General features: G+C 38.0%; 1 protein-coding gene across 1 annotated transcript; it reads right to left on the bottom strand.

Annotated features, from left to right (window-relative positions):
- Positions 1-529: 529 nt before the first annotated feature.
- Positions 530-6984, bottom strand: LOC140144731 (histone-lysine N-methyltransferase PRDM7-like). Its single transcript, XM_072166541.1, has 8 exons — positions 6852-6984; positions 5809-5922; positions 5339-5379; positions 4386-4704; positions 3876-3956; positions 3016-3284; positions 2316-2556; positions 530-759 (listed from the first exon to the last, which is right to left on the bottom strand). Exons 1-8 carry the CDS (start codon positions 6982-6984, stop codon positions 530-532), a joined length of 1428 nt encoding a protein of 475 aa, XP_072022642.1.
- Positions 6985-17860: the final 10876 nt, after the last annotated feature.

Here is a 17860-nt window from a genome sequence, read left to right as displayed (position 1 = left end):
TATCGGTGTGAATACTGTAAATATTTAATAACACACAAGAATTTATACTTTGGTCAAGTTTGGTGCCATTATTTCTGATTATGTATTGTGTTAAATGTATCATGAGATTGCTCTTAGTATAATTTGAAGCTTTCCCCACAAGTGTCACACTTAAATGGTTTCTATTTTGTATGAATTCGCATGTGCGATTTCAGATGCACTTTTTGGACAAACGTCTTCTGACATTCTCCACATACGTGTGGTCTGATTCCTGTATGTATCATGGCATGTTTGTTTAGAGCGCCTTTACAATTGAAAGCTTTCCCACAAGTGTCACACTTAAATGGCTCCTCTCCTGTATGCGTTACCCTGATGTGTCGATTTAGCAAAGATTTTCCTACAAATGTCTTTTGACATTCATCACATTTGTGTGGTCTGATTCCTGTATGTATCATGGCATGTTGGGTCAGAGCACCTTTATAATTGAAAGCTTTCCCACAAGTGTCACACTTAAATGGCTTCTCTGCTGTATGCGTTACCATGTGTTTTCTCAGAGCATTTTTAATACATACGTCTTTTGACATTGTCCACATTTGTGTGCTCTGATTCCTGTATGCATATTCACGGCATGTTTCTTTAGACGGTCTTTAGAACCGAAAGCTTTCCCACAAGTGTCACACTTAAATGGCTTCTCTCCTGTATGCGTCACCATGTGTCCTGTCAGAGTAGATTTGTCTGAAAAAGATTTCTGACATTCCCCACATTTGTATGGTTTGACTCCTGTATGTATCCTGGCATGTATCGTTAGTTCACCATTAGTTCTGAAAGCTTTCACAAGTTTCACACTTAAATGGTTTCTCTCCAGTATGAATTCGCATGTGTTTTGCCAGATCACACTTGTATGCAAATGGTTTCTGACATTGTGTACAGACTGTACACTGGTATGGTTCATGATGTAATGTTGTGTGAGTTATCACGTGTCTTTTCAGATCCGAGGTCGTGGCACAGTGCATATCACAATGTAAACATGGTTTAGGTTTTGGTCTTGTTGTTGCATTATGTTTGCTTTGTTGGGATGATACTTCTTTGCACAAAGTTCTGCCTAGCATTGGAGATGACCCTGATTGGTGGAGAGTTAGATCGACAGGTTGACGGTGACGATACTTCAGATGTTTAAGAAGAAATAACCGACCTGTGAAGGCCACACTGCAAAGCTCACATGGATGATAAGTACCATCTGTGGAAATGTAAAATAAAATGACACCATGTATTGTGGTAAATACACACTAGTAGGGAATCCAGATGAAAAATTGAAACTCAGGTAGCCCCTGTCATGCAGGCCAAATAAAATGGGGTCTATGAAGTTCTCATTAGGGACCACACTGTTGGGTCAGAATGTCCTGATGTTACGTCAATATCTTCTACACTTTTACATATTGAATCACTTATCGTCCTCACTGTCAATCATGCATCTCTTTTCTCATAAAAGATGTGATACCACTACGTGTTTTGTAAAACAAAACAGCCTTTTGACCTTGTTCTTTTTTTTTGAACATGTTAAGATAAATGCATTACCCATTTTACACGAGACATACAAATAAATGCACAACAGAGGCTACAAACAGGATCTCTCGCACACCATTACCCACTGAGGAATGAACCAATTGGTCTTAACATCTTAAGTATATCCATAGAGCAAGCAACACTACACGAGTCAATGGTGTCGTCTTTGTTGGACCAACTTCATTGACCTTCAATGAAATAAACTGGTGAAAGAGCAATAATTTATTATTTAATACTAAATATTATGAAAATCAATATACCCCGTATTCATTCTAATAAGCCCCAGGGCGCTTAACAAAGTCATTTTGGGTGGGCGCTTATTTTTTACCTGGTTTTGTTAGGGGCGTTTGTTAGAGACAAATTTATGTATGTTATAAGTGGGTCCTGAGAATGTTATGGTAGCTTTTCTGATGTCGAAATCTAGTCCTCCAGCTATTTCACTGTATCGACGTCTATCCGTCACTTCAACATTGATGGTACACGCCTTTATCAAATTGGAAATACCCTGGGTGGGCGCTTATTGGGGCATGGGCGCTTATTGGAATGAATACGGTACTGACATTAATTGCTTGTAATATCAAAGTTGACCCAATAGCCAAAAACCACACTTGCCCAAATGCGACGATAGCGACCAACCAACCAACCAATTATGATCCAACATACATAGTCTTGCTGTCTGGGTAATTGTTTTTTTAAATTATTATTATTATTATTATTATTATTATTATTATTATTATTATTATTATTCAAGAGGGCTTATTTTACTTGCTTACCATTTTTAAACTTTTCCTCTTCTATCCCTAACTCTTTTGCATACTCTTCTCCGTAATACACCAGGAGTTCTTTTCCCGCGTAGATTGGTTTGAAACTTCTGTAGTAAATTTGACCACGGTATTGATAGGCTATGAGGTTCTGTTCCGATTCATTTCTGGCACAGTTAACATATCGCATCCAGTTGGCTTTGCGCGTGTTTCGTCCATTGATGTAGTGTGTTCTCTTGTTGTCCTTGAAAATCTGTAGTCAAATGACAAAATTAATGGATATCAGTTGTAAATAACTTAATTTGTTTGATTGATTGCTTAACAGTGCAGCAGCAGCTCCTAGAAGGAAAAGTCAATTTCTTGATAATGCGGATGTTTACTCTCTAACCAACTGACTTGATAATGGTCAGCAATCAGATATTTTGTTGTATTGTTTGTCCCTTGGGTGCATTTTCTGAAAGAAGATTCCATTTCCGGCATTCGGGATATTTCTGAGAAATTCTCATCCATACTTATTATAATCTCCTGGATGGGTGTACTCCTTGTGACGAGAAGGTTTTGGGATTTGAAAAATAAAATTTCTCAAGTTGAAAATCAATACAGTTGACCTTAAGAACACAAGTTACTGCAATAATGTGTATGGCAAAATAGTTTACTTTAAAACAAACCACATTACCAATAAAGTGTGAGCCAATGTACATTATAAGCTTACCTCCCAAGCATATCCACTTTCGCTTCCAATCTTTTCATTTACAACAATCTCCCCAGCATAGGGTCCAAATCGCACTCCTTTTGGAACGAACCTCTCTGTCCATACTCCTTCACCAGCTCCTTCTATACCAGACTCTTGAACAACAAACCCATGTGGTAGGCTGCGCTTCGCACGGTTCTTGTATTCAGGTGGTACTGGAGTGTCTTCAATGATAGCCAGAGGGTGAGATGGACAATCATCTTCATACAAGTCATGACAGTCTTCACAAACTGCATTAAAATGTGTAACAGCAAGATATATTAAAATGTGTAACAGCAAGATATATTATGTGTACATCCATGTGAAGATGATGCACTGTCGGCTGCTGCATGTGTCTTTTTTTTTTTTTTTTTTCTTTTACATAAATAGCTAAGAATAAATACCAGACTCGTCTCAAGTGGCGGTCACTTCAGCTCATCCGCAACTCGTACGGTTTAGGAATATTTTCTGTATTCCTAAACCATGGGACTTGGTGATGATTTGAAGTAAGCCCCACTTGAGATGAGTCTTGTATGTAAAGCAGTTCATCATTTTGACATGGATGTGCACATATTATTAGAGAATTACTGCTGCAATGTCAAGTTCAAGTAAGTGATATTTCATAGCCGCTACAACTTCAATGCAACTGGTACCCTTTGTGAATTGGCATTGAGACAGTCAAACTGAGAGAGTCTGTGATTGCACTACATGAACAAGCACAAATAAAGTGTTATCATAATAATTGTAGTCCTTTTTGAGATTTGGCCCGTAGAGATACAGTGATATTTATAGGTTTTGCAGCATGCTGAGACACGGAAAAAGTCATAAAGGAAAATACTCACAAACATAGATATCGTCTTCCGCTGCTTCTAGATCTCGGTAGGACTTTCTCGTTCCTTCTCTTAATGAGTAACGTCTTGTACCTGGTATGATAATAAATGTGTACACTTTACGTACGTGGCTCTGATGGTCCATGCTAAGACATTATTGTTAACTACAATAAAGGTGAACAGCCTGAACAGGTAAGGTGACAGCAATGTTCGTAAACAAAGGTAAGGGACTGGTCTAGCGATGAACGCACTTATGATCACTTCACTTTGCAATCTATTTACTATAACCATGCATACTTATCAATTTTTTACATAAAGTGATCCTCATTATTGGGTCAAAGTTTCCCATTTAATGGACCAGTTAAATGACATTTATTGTAAGAAAAGTGATAATGAGTAATTACAAATCATTTCAAATAACTAATTATTATCATTTCCATAATTAATAATAGACAATTTTAGATCTCACTGGTTCATAGACCATCAATATTAATGCTCAGATTAAAACAATCAATGTTGTACCTGCCTCATTCTGCATTTCCATAGTTGTCGTTCTCTTCTTCCTAGGTGCTTGTTCAACAGTACACGGAGTATCGTCATCACACGGAGTCTCGTCATCACACGGAGTCTCGTCATCTTCAAAGTCACCGATGTTAATATCAGCAAGCTGTTCAAATGGATCATCGCTGTCATACATGGGCGGTCTAGAGAAAGTTCCTGTTGCTTCAACAGTACACGGAGTCTCGTCATCTTCAAAGTCACTGATGTTAATATTAGCAAGCTGTTCAAATGGATCATCGCTGTCATACATGGGTGGTCGAGATAAAGTTTCTGGCTTTTTCTGAGTTGAATAATATTTAAAACAAAGTTGAACATTTTAGGAGATTTGTCACAACCTTAGATTCTACACATGGTATAGAGAATACGCAGCATAACAAACCTTCAAACTAGCAATAAAAGTCAAATGTTCATAGTTTGGAGAGAAATTTGCCCAAAACATGCAATTTTGCATGATTTCGCACAATTTCAGTCACAAAAAAGTGATAATATGTTATGACTTTACGTGGGCTATACTCGCAAACAAACAAACAAAAAAACAACACTTTCCTTGATTAAACCCATTTTTTTCTTCAAAAGTCACTCTCCAGCAATGAATGTGTTACAAGTGGACTTTTATACATACTGGATTTCAATCAATGTGTTACAAGACTCAAATCATGGACTTGGGTTGATTCTTTCATACATGCTATTTTTCACATGCTCAATAGACACAGAGGATGAATTTGACTTGTTCTTTAATACATATGACAGGCCTATGTATGGCAACACTTTCCCATGCTTAACTCAATTTGGCCAAAGTATGGACTTGGGTGGCTTTTGTATTCGTATATTCATTTATCAATAAAGCAAATGAAGAAAGTTGATCTTCTAAAACAGCGTGAAATTAATGCTAAAAGTTTGGTATCATTACTTACCATTTCTCTCTTCTGTCCTCTCTTTTTCGTCTTTTTACGAGCTGGATAGAATAAAACATGGACAAATAAGTGAGCTTTTATAGAATCAACCCAAGCCAAGGATGCAATTTGTTAACTAACTTTACATGAATCAAATTTGATTCTCACACACTTGTCTAGCAAGAATCAACTTTTGATTTTTGTGTGGCCTACTTGCAGTGTATTTTATTCTTTTCATGATGGCAAATAAAGGTCACAACATCGTCTGTGGTGATCTTGAATCTTGATGTTAACATTTTCAAGATTACTGGAATGACCATCGAGCAAGATAATACTGAAGATGATGACTCATTGAATAGAGGAATTGAAAACCACAATGATGGACCACGTGAGTGAGTGTACATAGGGAAATGGTAAAAACTAAGGGCATCAGTGATGTTCAGACCTTTCTTCACAATTTTTGGCATCATGCTTTAATAGTTAATACTTACATCTTCTGCCTCCAGGCAGCCAGTTGTCATCATCTTCATCACTGTCATCATATGTGATCTTGTTCTTTTTTCTTCCAGGCTGTCTCATGAAATCAGGTGGTTGGACATTTAAACCTGAGGAAATATCAGTAAGCAAGCACGTTGAAAGCATTACAATACAGACAAATTTTGTTTCATTGTGTAACTAAATCTTCAACTGAATTCCAGTTTAAAATGATGAGCTCTACGATAACAGTTAAAAACATTTTGAATATTTTGAAAAGTCCCATTTAAAATTGCTGAAATGATACGTGTTTGCTCAATCAGACTTACTCAGTGCTCCCTACCACAATCGATCGAGACATGTTACACTTCTGTCTACATTATAGTTGAGACAATACATAAAGCAGCCTTAAGTCATTGATTTTAGTTCACGGAGTTAACTTCTGATCCCACTTCCACCCACATCTCATATACACAGGCTATTGTAGCCCACCAACCCTGTGGTTAAGAGGCTAGGAAATAATTGCTAATATCTCGTACCCTCGTTTGATGCCTTTTTTCTAATCATGACAAGGACAATTTAGCCCATTTAATCTGGCAATGAGACTGTACAGTCAGCGCATGACAATTTTATGACATTAATCAACAAATTATACGGATCCTGTGTTGCATTTTGATGTGGCAGTCATGCCTATAATCACTGGAAACTTTTGGATACCAATAATTTTGATACAGCCTGTACACCTGATCAGCGAAGTTTGTCTTTTTAAAGACATTTGTTTTCATGTGATTTCATGCAATCTGTTGTTATCCTTTAGACAGTTTCAGTTAAGTTCAGAACAATAACATAGGGGCCTACTGTTTAAAATTGTCATAGAGGGTGGATGTGCATTAATAAACATGGGCACAATTGCAAAATGTGAACTTCAAGGAAAAAGCCAGAAATGAGAGCACAACCCTCTTCAGTCAACCCTGCACTTTTCCATCCATGACAAAGGATAATATGTAACTTATAAAAAGGGATCATTTTGTCAGTAACTTGAATCAAAAGAAACTCTTACCAACTTTGATCATCATTTCGTGGTTCTGTTTCATATTCCTCATTCTGAGCTTTTCATACTCAGAAAATTTTGCAAACTCTGCTGCAGTGAAATAAACTTCAATTCCATGGTTGTCTTCCTCTGATGAACTCATCTCGCACGTCACAATCTATCAGCACAGTACAAGAATCTATCAGCACAGTACGTGGATCTGAAATGAAGCGAAACTCATCAATTGTTTGTGAATTGTTTTTGGGTTAGACACTGTGTGATCATACCAGTGCGGATCAATGGCGGGGAAAAAGATAGCCAAATATATTCATATCAATATATTGGTATAATTATCATTTCAAATATTTTACTATTTTTCTAAAGTTTCATTTTTATCGTTTAAAATGAACCGTTTTGGTCAAAATTTAACAAAATCATCAGAATTGCATTTCAATAATAAATTTCACTTCACTTTTCAGAAATGTCAGCCGGGTTAAACAGAGAGAGATGAGACTCTAATGGTTAATGCTAACCTTTGTCTAAAACTATTTGCACGACAACTATTAGTTTTGATCAGCTCGTAATCGCGGCTGGGCCTTTAATATAGCATCGCGGATTAATATCAATATATTTTATTTCGATCATAACGCCTAGTGTTATACTTACCATGCACGTAAAAGACTGAGCCTGAAGTGCTTTATTTAATAAGAACAATAAAATTTAACTTTTTATATCAAAACCGGGGATACCCGGATTTATTCAGAGTTCACCGATCAAGTGCTTGCTAACATGTCTCGTGGACGTCAGCTTATCTATTCTTTATGCAAATCACACAGTATTGCTTTAAGGTCAATTTTAAGTTAACTGATCACAAAACAATTTCCATGTGAATACATCCTAGGCCTACTTAAAAACAATGCTTTGATCATCCTCAAGTATACAATAAAGACAGTACAAAACACACTATTCAATCCATTGCCATCGTTCAAAATAGCTTCTTTATATCCGAAACGTTATGAAAATCAGTATAAATTCATTTGCCCCCATTATCGTGCATGGTTTCCGCTATTATATTGCATTGCAGGAATTGGTAATTAACATTTAAAAGTCGCGTCGGTCTGACTGACTGCCGACCTATACCGCCTGATGGGAGACCAATTATAGACTGCTGCCCTCACATCAATTGAACATTTAGTCGGTCGTGGACTGCCGGTGGATGGGAGACCAATAATATTATAGACTGCCGCCCTCACGAACATTGAACATTTAGTTGGTCGTGGACTGCTGGTGGATGGGAGACAAAGTAGGCCTATAAGTTTTTCGCCCGCCACTCACTATATCTACATATCGTCATCGCGATAAGGATTTACCCAAGAATTCTAATATATTAATTGGCGAAAAGAATGACAGTCATAAGTGCATTCCAGAAAAATACAGCACTAATTTTTGGGGGATTAAAAAAAAAAAAAAAAATAATAATAATATGATCCTGTTTTACCAAATGAAACATGGCTCAATCCTAATCATTGATTTAACTCTAACTGGCACTAAAAGTTAAATTTCGCTATTTGGCAAACTTTATGAATTAAGGGCTTTTTAGGGTGTTTTTCACATGCAGTGATTTGTACGAAGTCTAATTTCAATTGACGCATTCTAGTAATGTTTGGAAAATACACGTTTCATTGTTGTAACCAATCATTAAATTAAAGTAGCACAAGGAAGTGCAAATTAGAGCAAACTTTTGGCATATACTCAAAATTTTGAATGCTTTTTTTGTCGAAAAGTTAGTACTAAATGGACGATTATGATAGATTTGGCAGAACTTTGTAATATTTTTTTTCATCATAGATTTACAAATAAACACACAGATTGGAACTTTCCATACCCGTGCCCTGTAAGCGCACTTGAATTTTATATTTAAGCCGAACAAACTTTAGCTTGGGCTAGGACTAGGCCATCACTCAGTCTGCTTAATAATGACAAATGTTCAGCCTCATGTGGCCATCTCTCGCCGGTCTGCTTTTTAATAATGTCAATGTTCATGTATATAAAAGCGGAACCAGAATTTAAATTACGAGAATGCCCATGATGAATAGGCTATGTCAATAGATATGGCCTTAATTGCCCTAGTACTAGCCCTGGGATAGATAGGGCCTTAATTGCCCTAGTACTGGGCTTGCAAGTTGGAAATCCTAGCTAGCGATTAGCCAGTCCCAGCTGCACCCACGTGACGTGACCTAGCCATGTTTTTCATATTATAGGGCCTCCCTGAATTAAACACCCCTATAATAGACGCCCCCTCCAATTGTTCAATGAAAAATGGACCAGAAATGTATGTTCATGCCATATGATCGCGTGACCGTGCATTTGTGTAGGTAGGCTAAGCTTAAAAATTGCATCTGCATCAGATCATCAGTCTGATTGCCATATGATCGCGTGACTGTGCATTTGTGTGAGTAGGCTAAGCTTAAAACTTGCATCTGCATCAGATCATCAGTCTGATTGCATGAATTGCATGGTTAAAATCAAACTTCCGTCCAGTTCATTGCCTAATAATGGTAGAATTTAACTAATCTAATCAGATTCTTGTTAAATGATGTACTTACGGATGTAAATTCGTTGTATTTCATCTATTTAACACCTACCAAAGTGAATATCATGTGCCGCGTCTCGAGCCGTCGTTTACTAATTGCATTGAGCAAATTGACCAAAATTTCTTTCATTTATAAAAAAATTCCCTTTAAAGGGAAAGCCCGGAGGGAAGCTAAGCAATAAATATACGTCACTTACTTATACGTCAATTTGAAAATATCAGTTATTGATCAAATTCCTTTATAAAGGGCCGTGTCTGTCATTTTTTATTTTGGATCTTTGGTTCTCAAGTGCAATGATAAGCGGCTCAGAATGCGACGGGGTGTAGATCGAGGTAGGTCGTGAGGTGTCATGGCTGGTCAGGAGGTGTCATTGAGAGTAAGTGGGTGTCATGGTGGGTCAAGGGTTTCATGGTTGATTAGAGGTGTTATAATGGGTCAATCTCTAGTTCTTTTTGACGTCGGCGGTCAAGGCCTTATATCATTGGTTAAAGAGAGACACTTTTTGTACTTTTGTGCACTTTACCATTTTTCTTTTCAACCAATCATCACAAAGAGTCGTGCGATATGTCAAACTTTTCATCTGGTCTTAAGGAACAAAAAAGTCAGCGGTCGCATATCTGTAGGATCATTGGCTAATGAGATATAGTCACTTTTTAAAATTTGTACACTTAACCCTCTATCTTTTTAACCAAATATCCCAGAGAGTCGTGCGATATGTCAAACTTTTCCTCTGGTCATAAGGAACAAAAAAGTCAGTGGTCGCATATCTGTAGGATCATTGGTTAATGAGATATAGTCACTTTTCTACTTTGTGCACTTAACCCTCTATCTTTTAAACCAAATATCCTAGAGAGTCGTGCAATATGTCAAACTTTTCCTCTGGTCATAAGGAACAAAAAAGTCAGCGGTCGCATATCTGTAGGATCATTGGTTAATGAGATATAGTCACTTTTTCTACTCTGTGCACTTAACCATCATTCTTTTTAACCAAATATCCTAGAGAGTCGTGCGATATGTCGAACTTTTCCTCTGTCACAAACAATGCTGGATCCAAGACGTGTTCTAAATACATGAGCTTGGAGATTGAGGGCAGCATATATAATATAAAGAAGTTAATGGGGGTGTTTTGTTTTGGCCCGTGGTCTACTTTTCCCCAGTCTCCCCTACTTGAATTCAGCCGACGCGCCAAGTTTCTTTTGTGTACGCTCGCGCTATTTTTGAGTTCGCACACGCATGTTTTTCCTATATATAGGGCCTACCTGAATTAAACGCCCCTATAATAGACGCCCCCTCCAATTGTTCAAAGAAAAATGGACCAAAAATTGCAATTTAAATGTTCGTGCCATATGATCGTGAGACTGTACTGTGCCTGGCAGTGCATGCATGCATGCATGCATGCATGCATGTGTGAGTAGGCTAAGCTTAAAACTTTTGCATGAACAGCCCTTGCAATGCATGGACAAAATCAATCTTCCATCCAGTTCATTGCCTAATTGTGGTAGAATTTAACTAATTTAATCAGATTCTTATTTCGTGATTACGGTGGTAAATTTGCTGTATTTAATACCTACCAAACTGAATATCGTGTGCTGGACGTCGCTTCCGTGGGCGCTGCCATTTCAAGCCTAACCTAGTAGTCGATCCCTACTTTGTACAGGAGCACCATTTTTCTTAATGTTGAGGGTTTGATCAGGACCGCGACACTCCGGAGGACAGCAGAGGACAGAAAAATGTGACTCTCCTGCTAGTCTCCTACACAACCAGTTAATTATGTTTTTGTTCATACCGCATACAGAGACTAGCAGGAGAGTCACATTTTCTGTCCTCACATCGGTATAGGCCGTCTGCACGTTAATTGTACGGAGTGTCGCTTCTCTACCTTTATTTTCTCTGGTTTGATGGGGTTAATCGCGTGGGTTAATTGAGTGTTATGGTTTGGGTTTAGAGTTGGGGTTTAGCTTTAGGGTTTAAATAACCGATTAAGAGATATTCAGTCTCTTACACTATCTCGCTCTCTCTTATACCTTTGCATTGGGAAGCCCCCGTGGAAAACAAATTAATTAGTAGGCCTAGGCCTACTAACTATTCTCCACCTTTATGATAAGTTTAACCCAATTTGAGTAATTTGGTTATGTAATTTGATACTTTGACTATATTTTGGTACTGAACTTGAAATTTGATTTTCTCTCCACCACCAGGATTGTGCAGTGGGCGGCAAAAATGGCAAAAAAAAAAAAAAAGAAAAAAAAAAAAAAAAAAAAAAAAAAAAAAAAATGAAAAAAAAAAAAAAAAAAAAAAAAAAAAAAGTGATTTAAAACGAATTAGGCCTATTGAATTAAAAAAATTAACTTCCTGAGTGTAACAAGGCCAGAATTTGTAATTATAAGTAACATTGATCAGAAATTAAAGGCATTTGTTTTCATTGCTCACCAGTGAATAGTGAATTTAACTGAAATGTGGTTTGTGGTTTTCAAAATATCAAATTCAAAACTTTTTTCATTTAATTTAAGGACCTGGTGAGACAAAAATATATTCATTAAAAGTAGTTGTATGTTTACTGTTCAGGCCTATGAGCTTTCTATGTACTTGTTAATATTTGAGTGACTATATAATGAATTTTTGCCATTTTTGCCGGTTTAAACCAGACAAAAACTGTTGGTTTTTGCCACTTTAAAACCGAACTATATCCTAAAATAATATGTAGGCCTATTTAATCCATATTGAATGCTTTCATACGTCTAGCTGCTCCTATACACATATAAAATTTTATATTTGATCTTTATTTTTATATCGAGCAATTTCATATATGCAGTGCAATTTTACCACTCACACAACGTACGCTTTCCATCGCCCGGCCGCACTACCAACATGCGTAGGCCTTTACTCAACTTATACGCCTACTCTTTGACTTTTTACAAGACTTCTGTTGACTATTTCTACTACATAACATTGCATTTTGGAACCGTTATTTATTGCATTATTGTATAATTCTCCATTTTACCTCCTTTGTATTTGGATAAGATCTCTATTTGCAATCTTTTTACTACTTACTTTTGGAAAGTGCATGCATTTCTGCACTCTCTAGGTAATCGATGAAGAAACCCGCACTCCTCCCTATAAATATGGTTCTTTGTCAAAGAACCAAAAAAAAGTTCTTTAACCGTGGAAATGGTTCTTTATAGAACTTTTCAAGGTTCTTTATCAGTTCGGCAGAGTTTCCTTTTCCGTAAACGTTCTATTTTAGGAAGTTTTCCCCCACGATGCACTGCATTGCATTAGTCCTATTTGAAAAGACAATGTTTTTTGGGTTTTTTGACCGTGTGCCAACAACCTTAAGATTGCATGGATAGCTAATACAGATATGCAACTTTCTGTCGTAGGCCAAATTAGTGTTTAAATTAATTTAGTCCTGTATACACTGGACGGGGGACCATTTTTTGTAGAATGTTTAAAGTAGGACTACCCTGTTATCGCTGCAATGCCTTATTGGAAATACTTCCCGAATTTGAATGTTTCCAGAAAAGGTAACTCTGCCGAACTTTTTATAGAACTTTTCAAGGTTCTTTATAGAACTTAAACATTGCTGTGGGCGGGCGCTCGCTCGCTGTATACAGGACAACAAAGAAGGTTCTAAGAGTGTAGGCCTATTATAGGATTTGTGTGCACTCTATCTTTTTCTTGTTTCGGTTGGTCCTCAAAAGGACCGTTGTTTGTAATTATTTGGTAGATGCTAAGGTGTTGAGGCTGGATGGAGTAGGCATGGGAGAAGGCTTCGAGAAAATACAAGGCGGCTCACATGAGCCCTGGCACTTCTTCAAGAACTGGCAGGTTTGTCTTCGACAATTGGCTGCTGGACTTTCCAGGTGGAGATGTGCCATGTTGACACACCTAGGGTTGTGGCACAGGTGCGAGACATGACCAGTACCAGGTTCACCGATCATATCTGGCCTGTACTTGGTTAGTATATAAACCGCCCTGGATGCAGTCATTTGAGCCTTGAAACTCTTTATTCCTGGTTCAAGAGAGGGGTAGCACATATGATACCGCCCGTAGTTTCCCTTAGTCTTGCCTAAACCATACTCTAAGCACGATCCAACAGGCTTTGCATTTTCAAGCATCTTTTTAAGCTTTTCTCCCACCAATGCATCTACCTCAGCTCTGCCATAAGCCGCCATGATTTATAATGCACCAAGACTTGTTCGTTGATTGGCCGCAAGTTTTTAGGATAGGCCTAGGCCTACCTACATAATCCCTACACTGAGTAGGCCTATACTGTGGCTAATTTCACCAAAGTACTTCCAACAGGCACGGAAAAACACACAGAAAACAAACAAATTAATTATCGATCAAAGTGAATAAAAGAAAAGCGTTTCCAAGCAACATTGCTAGCCAAATATAACGCTCATTTCGGACAAGACTGATTTCCCAATTGCATCATGGGTAGATCGATCCACCGTACAAAAATACATGCGCCCAACGAGCTATTACCAAATCCGTGCAATTATTTCACCACTTTGGCCATGGACCAATACTCTTTACATTTAATATATATAGGCCTAGGCCTATCGTTTTTTTTCCCACATACATCCACATTTTTCACAAATTTTACTTCTTTGACCCGTACTTTTTAACTCACCGTTTCCCCTCTCTCTCTCTCAAAATATGCTTCTAGCTCGACGCATTGCTTTCTGGGATACCTTACACAGCACGGAACAAAATTCAACTCAATTTTTTCACATCCATGGGCAACAAGAACATCTCAGCTTTGAAACAGCACCCTACAATCATCTCATACACACATTCTGCTGCAAATAACCACATATTCCCCCCAATTTTTACTTTTTTAAGGTACTATAGCAACGTGGCACTTCCGCTCGCGGAAGCGCACTATTCACTGCGCGTCAACGGCAACCGCAGTCTTCAGCGCCCCGCTAACCTCAAGGATTATGGGTACATTACATTTCCAACAGTGTCATACTCGGTCTGAATGCACGCAACGACGGTGCTCCAGCAAAACAAAGGAATCTTACAGCCAATCACTACCCATCGCATGTCAGCCCACACTCGACGACACCGACATTGTTGATATCTGCGCAACTTTTTGCTGTAAATTTCACCTTTATAGGACCCGGGGTGGTAAGTGTGTTTCATATTCAGAAAAAATAAAGTTTTATTGGTCTTTAGGCAAGGTAAAGGTGCTAGATCAAGCCCCATAAAACTCAAAATGATGCGTTTGAGCTCCTACTCCTAGTCCTCGTAGTAAGAAATAGCCAATGCACGGACATGTACGTACAGCGAAACTGGAGTAATCACTCTTGACCGTCACACGAGAGTTTACAATGGTACACCGTTTCAATGTCGGTATTGCCCACAGGCGTTTGCTACTATTATGAATACCTTATTATACATGACAGGACACACACCAAAGAGAAACCACAATATCAGTGCAAATATTGCGAGCAAAGTTTTGATTGGAAGAGTCGCTATAATAGACACATGAAAGTACACACAGAAAAACCGCATAAATGCAGCATGTGTTTAAGACGTTTTGTAACGATCGAGGATCGGACAAAACACGAGGGTAGGGTACGCACAGAAAACGTAATTATGCGTGTCAATTCTGTGGAAAATTATTTTTACAAAATGGGCAGCTGAATTTACATTTAAAAACGCACACTGCTGGCAAACCGTATCAGTGCGAGTTTTGTGAGATTTTATTTGCGACAAAAGGTGAAGTGATAACGCATGTTACAGAATTGCACGGTAACAAAGGGTCGTACCAATGCGGTATCTGTGGACAGTCGTTTCTACAGAGAAGATTCCTCTCGAATCACATTATAGGACACACGAAAGAAAAACGACTGGAGTGCGAGTCTTGTCACAAGCATTTTGAGACCCGATACTTACTCATGTGTCATGTTAGAAGAAGACACACTGATGGTGTGAAGCCGTGTCTATGTGAGTTTTGTGGCAAATGTTTCTCGTTACAAGGAGAGTTGACAGTTCATATTCAAACTCATACGAAAAAAGAGCCACCATATCATTATCAGTGTGAATATTGTCAGAAATATTTTGCATCAAGTTGGGGACTTGGTGTTCATCTCCAGGTACACACAGGTGAAAAACCCTATCAATGTGAGTTTTGTGACCGACGTTTTTCACTAAGTGGTCCTCTTAGTATGCACAGGAAAACTCATGAAAAGAACAATGATGTTGCTGGAATGGTTGCCACAGATCCTGGTCATACTAAGCATGTTACTTCATCCAATGATTCAATTGATATCAAAATCTAATGATGTCAACTCGCACTACTTTCATTTGATGAAAATTACCTGCGGTTCTTAGAAAAAGTTTAGAATGTATCAAGGGTGTTTCTGACAGATTGGCACGGAACAGCTCCAGTGACCACATTCACAGGCGAATAATTGGAACCCAACAAATGAAATCTGTGAGAATGCGTACAAGTTCATTACACAGGTAATTATTTCAAAAGAGTAAGTGGAATAGAATGGAACAGGCCTGTTAAATGCTTTTCACACACTTTCTGTAAGAAACAGGTCTTGTTCCACATGCAGTATTCCATTTACTCACAGATTTCTTGTGTTGGGTTGACAGTTCATATTAAAACTCATACGAGATCATATCGGTGTGAATACTGTAAATATTTAATAACACACAAGAATTTATACTTTGGTCAAGTTTGGTGCCATTATTTCTGATTATGTATTGTGTTAAATGTATCATGAGATTGCTCTTAGTATAATTTGAAGCTTTCCCCACAAGTGTCACACTTAAATGGTTTCTATTTTGTATGAATTCGCATGTGCGATTTCAGATGCACTTTTTGGACAAACGTCTTCTGACATTCTCCACATACGTGTGGTCTGATTCCTGTATGTATCATGGCATGTTTGTTTAGAGCGCCTTTACAATTGAAAGCTTTCCCACAAGTGTCACACTTAAATGGCTCCTCTCCTGTATGCGTTACCCTGATGTGTCGATTTAGCAAAGATTTTCCTACAAATGTCTTTTGACATTCATCACATTTGTGTGGTCTGATTCCTGTATGTATCATGGCATGTTGGGTCAGAGCACCTTTATAATTGAAAGCTTTCCCACAAGTGTCACACTTAAATGGCTTCTCTGCTGTATGCGTTACCATGTGTTTTCTCAGAGCATTTTTTAATACATACGTCTTTTGACATTGTCCACATTTGTGTGCTCTGATTCCTGTATGCATATTCACGGCATGTTTCTTTAGACGGTCTTTAGAACCGAAAGCTTTCCCACAAGTGTCACACTTAAATGGCTTCTCTCCTGTATGCGTCACCATGTGTCCTGTCAGAGTAGATTTGTCTGAAAAAGATTTCTGACATTCCCCACATTTGTATGGTTTGACTCCTGTATGTATCCTGGCATGTATCGTTAGTTCACCATTAGTTCTGAAAGCTTTCTCACAAGTTTCACACTTAAATGGTTTCTCTCCAGTATGAATTCGCATGTGTTTTGCCAGATCACACTTGTATGCAAATGGTTTCTGACATTGTGTACAGACTGTACACTGGTATGGTTCATGATGTAATGTTGTGTGAGTTATCACGTGTCTTTTCAGATCCGAGGTCGTGGCACAGTGCATATCACAATGTAAACATGGTTTAGGTTTTGGTCTTGTTGTTGTTGCATTATGTTTGCTTTGTTGGGATGATACTTCTTTGCACAAAGTTCTGCCTAGCATTGGAGATGACCCTGATTGGTGGAGAGTTAGATCGACAGGTTGACGGTGACGATACTTCAGATGTTTAAGAAGAAATAACCGACCTGTGAAGGCCACACTGCAAAGCTCACATGGATGATAAGTACCATCTGTGGAAATGTAAAATAAAATGACACCATGTATTGTGGTAAATACACACTAGTAGGGAATCCAGATGAAAAATTGAAACTCAGGTAGCCCCTGTCATGCAGGCCAAATAAAATGGGGTCTATGAAGTTCTCATTAGGGACCACACTGTTGGGTCAGAATGTCCTGATGTTACGTCAATATCTTCTACACTTTTACATATTGAATCACTTATCGTCCTCACTGTCAATCATGCATCTCTTTTCTCATAAAAGATGTGATACCACTACGTGTTTTGTAAAACAAAACAGCCTTTTGACCTTGTTCTTTTTTTCCTTGAACATGTTAAGATAAATGCATTACCCATTTTACACGAGACATACAAATAAATGCACAACAGAGGCTACAAACAGGATCTCTCGCACACCATTACCCACTGAGGAATGAACCAATTGGTCTTAACATCTTAAGTATATCCATAGAGCAAGCAACACTACACGAGTCAATGGTGTCGTCTTTGTTGGACCAACTTCATTGACCTTCAATGAAATAAACTGGTGAAAGAGCAATAATTTATTATTTAATACTAAATATTATGAAAATCA

Source organism: Amphiura filiformis, unplaced genomic scaffold (assembly GCF_039555335.1).
Source record: "Amphiura filiformis unplaced genomic scaffold, Afil_fr2py scaffold_76, whole genome shotgun sequence".
NCBI lineage: Eukaryota > Metazoa > Echinodermata > Ophiuroidea > Amphilepidida > Amphiuridae > Amphiura > Amphiura filiformis.
The sequence above is the reverse complement of the archived record's forward strand: the minus strand, read 5'-3'. Positions and strand labels throughout refer to the sequence as shown.

Bases quoted from the DNA above. Each gene is read 5' to 3' on its own strand.
- LOC140144731 (XM_072166541.1), bottom strand. From the start codon at position 6,984: ATGAGTTCATCAGAGGAAGACAACCATGGAATTGAAGTTTATTTCACT. The intron at 5,380-5,808 runs GTAAGTATTAAC...TATTCTATCCAG, and splicing joins GCTGCCTGGAGGCAGAAGAT to CTCGTAAAAAGACGAAAAAG. The intron at 4,705-5,338 runs GTAAGTAATGAT...TATTCAACTCAG, and splicing joins GAGGACAGAAGAGAGAAATG to AAAAAGCCAGAAACTTTATC.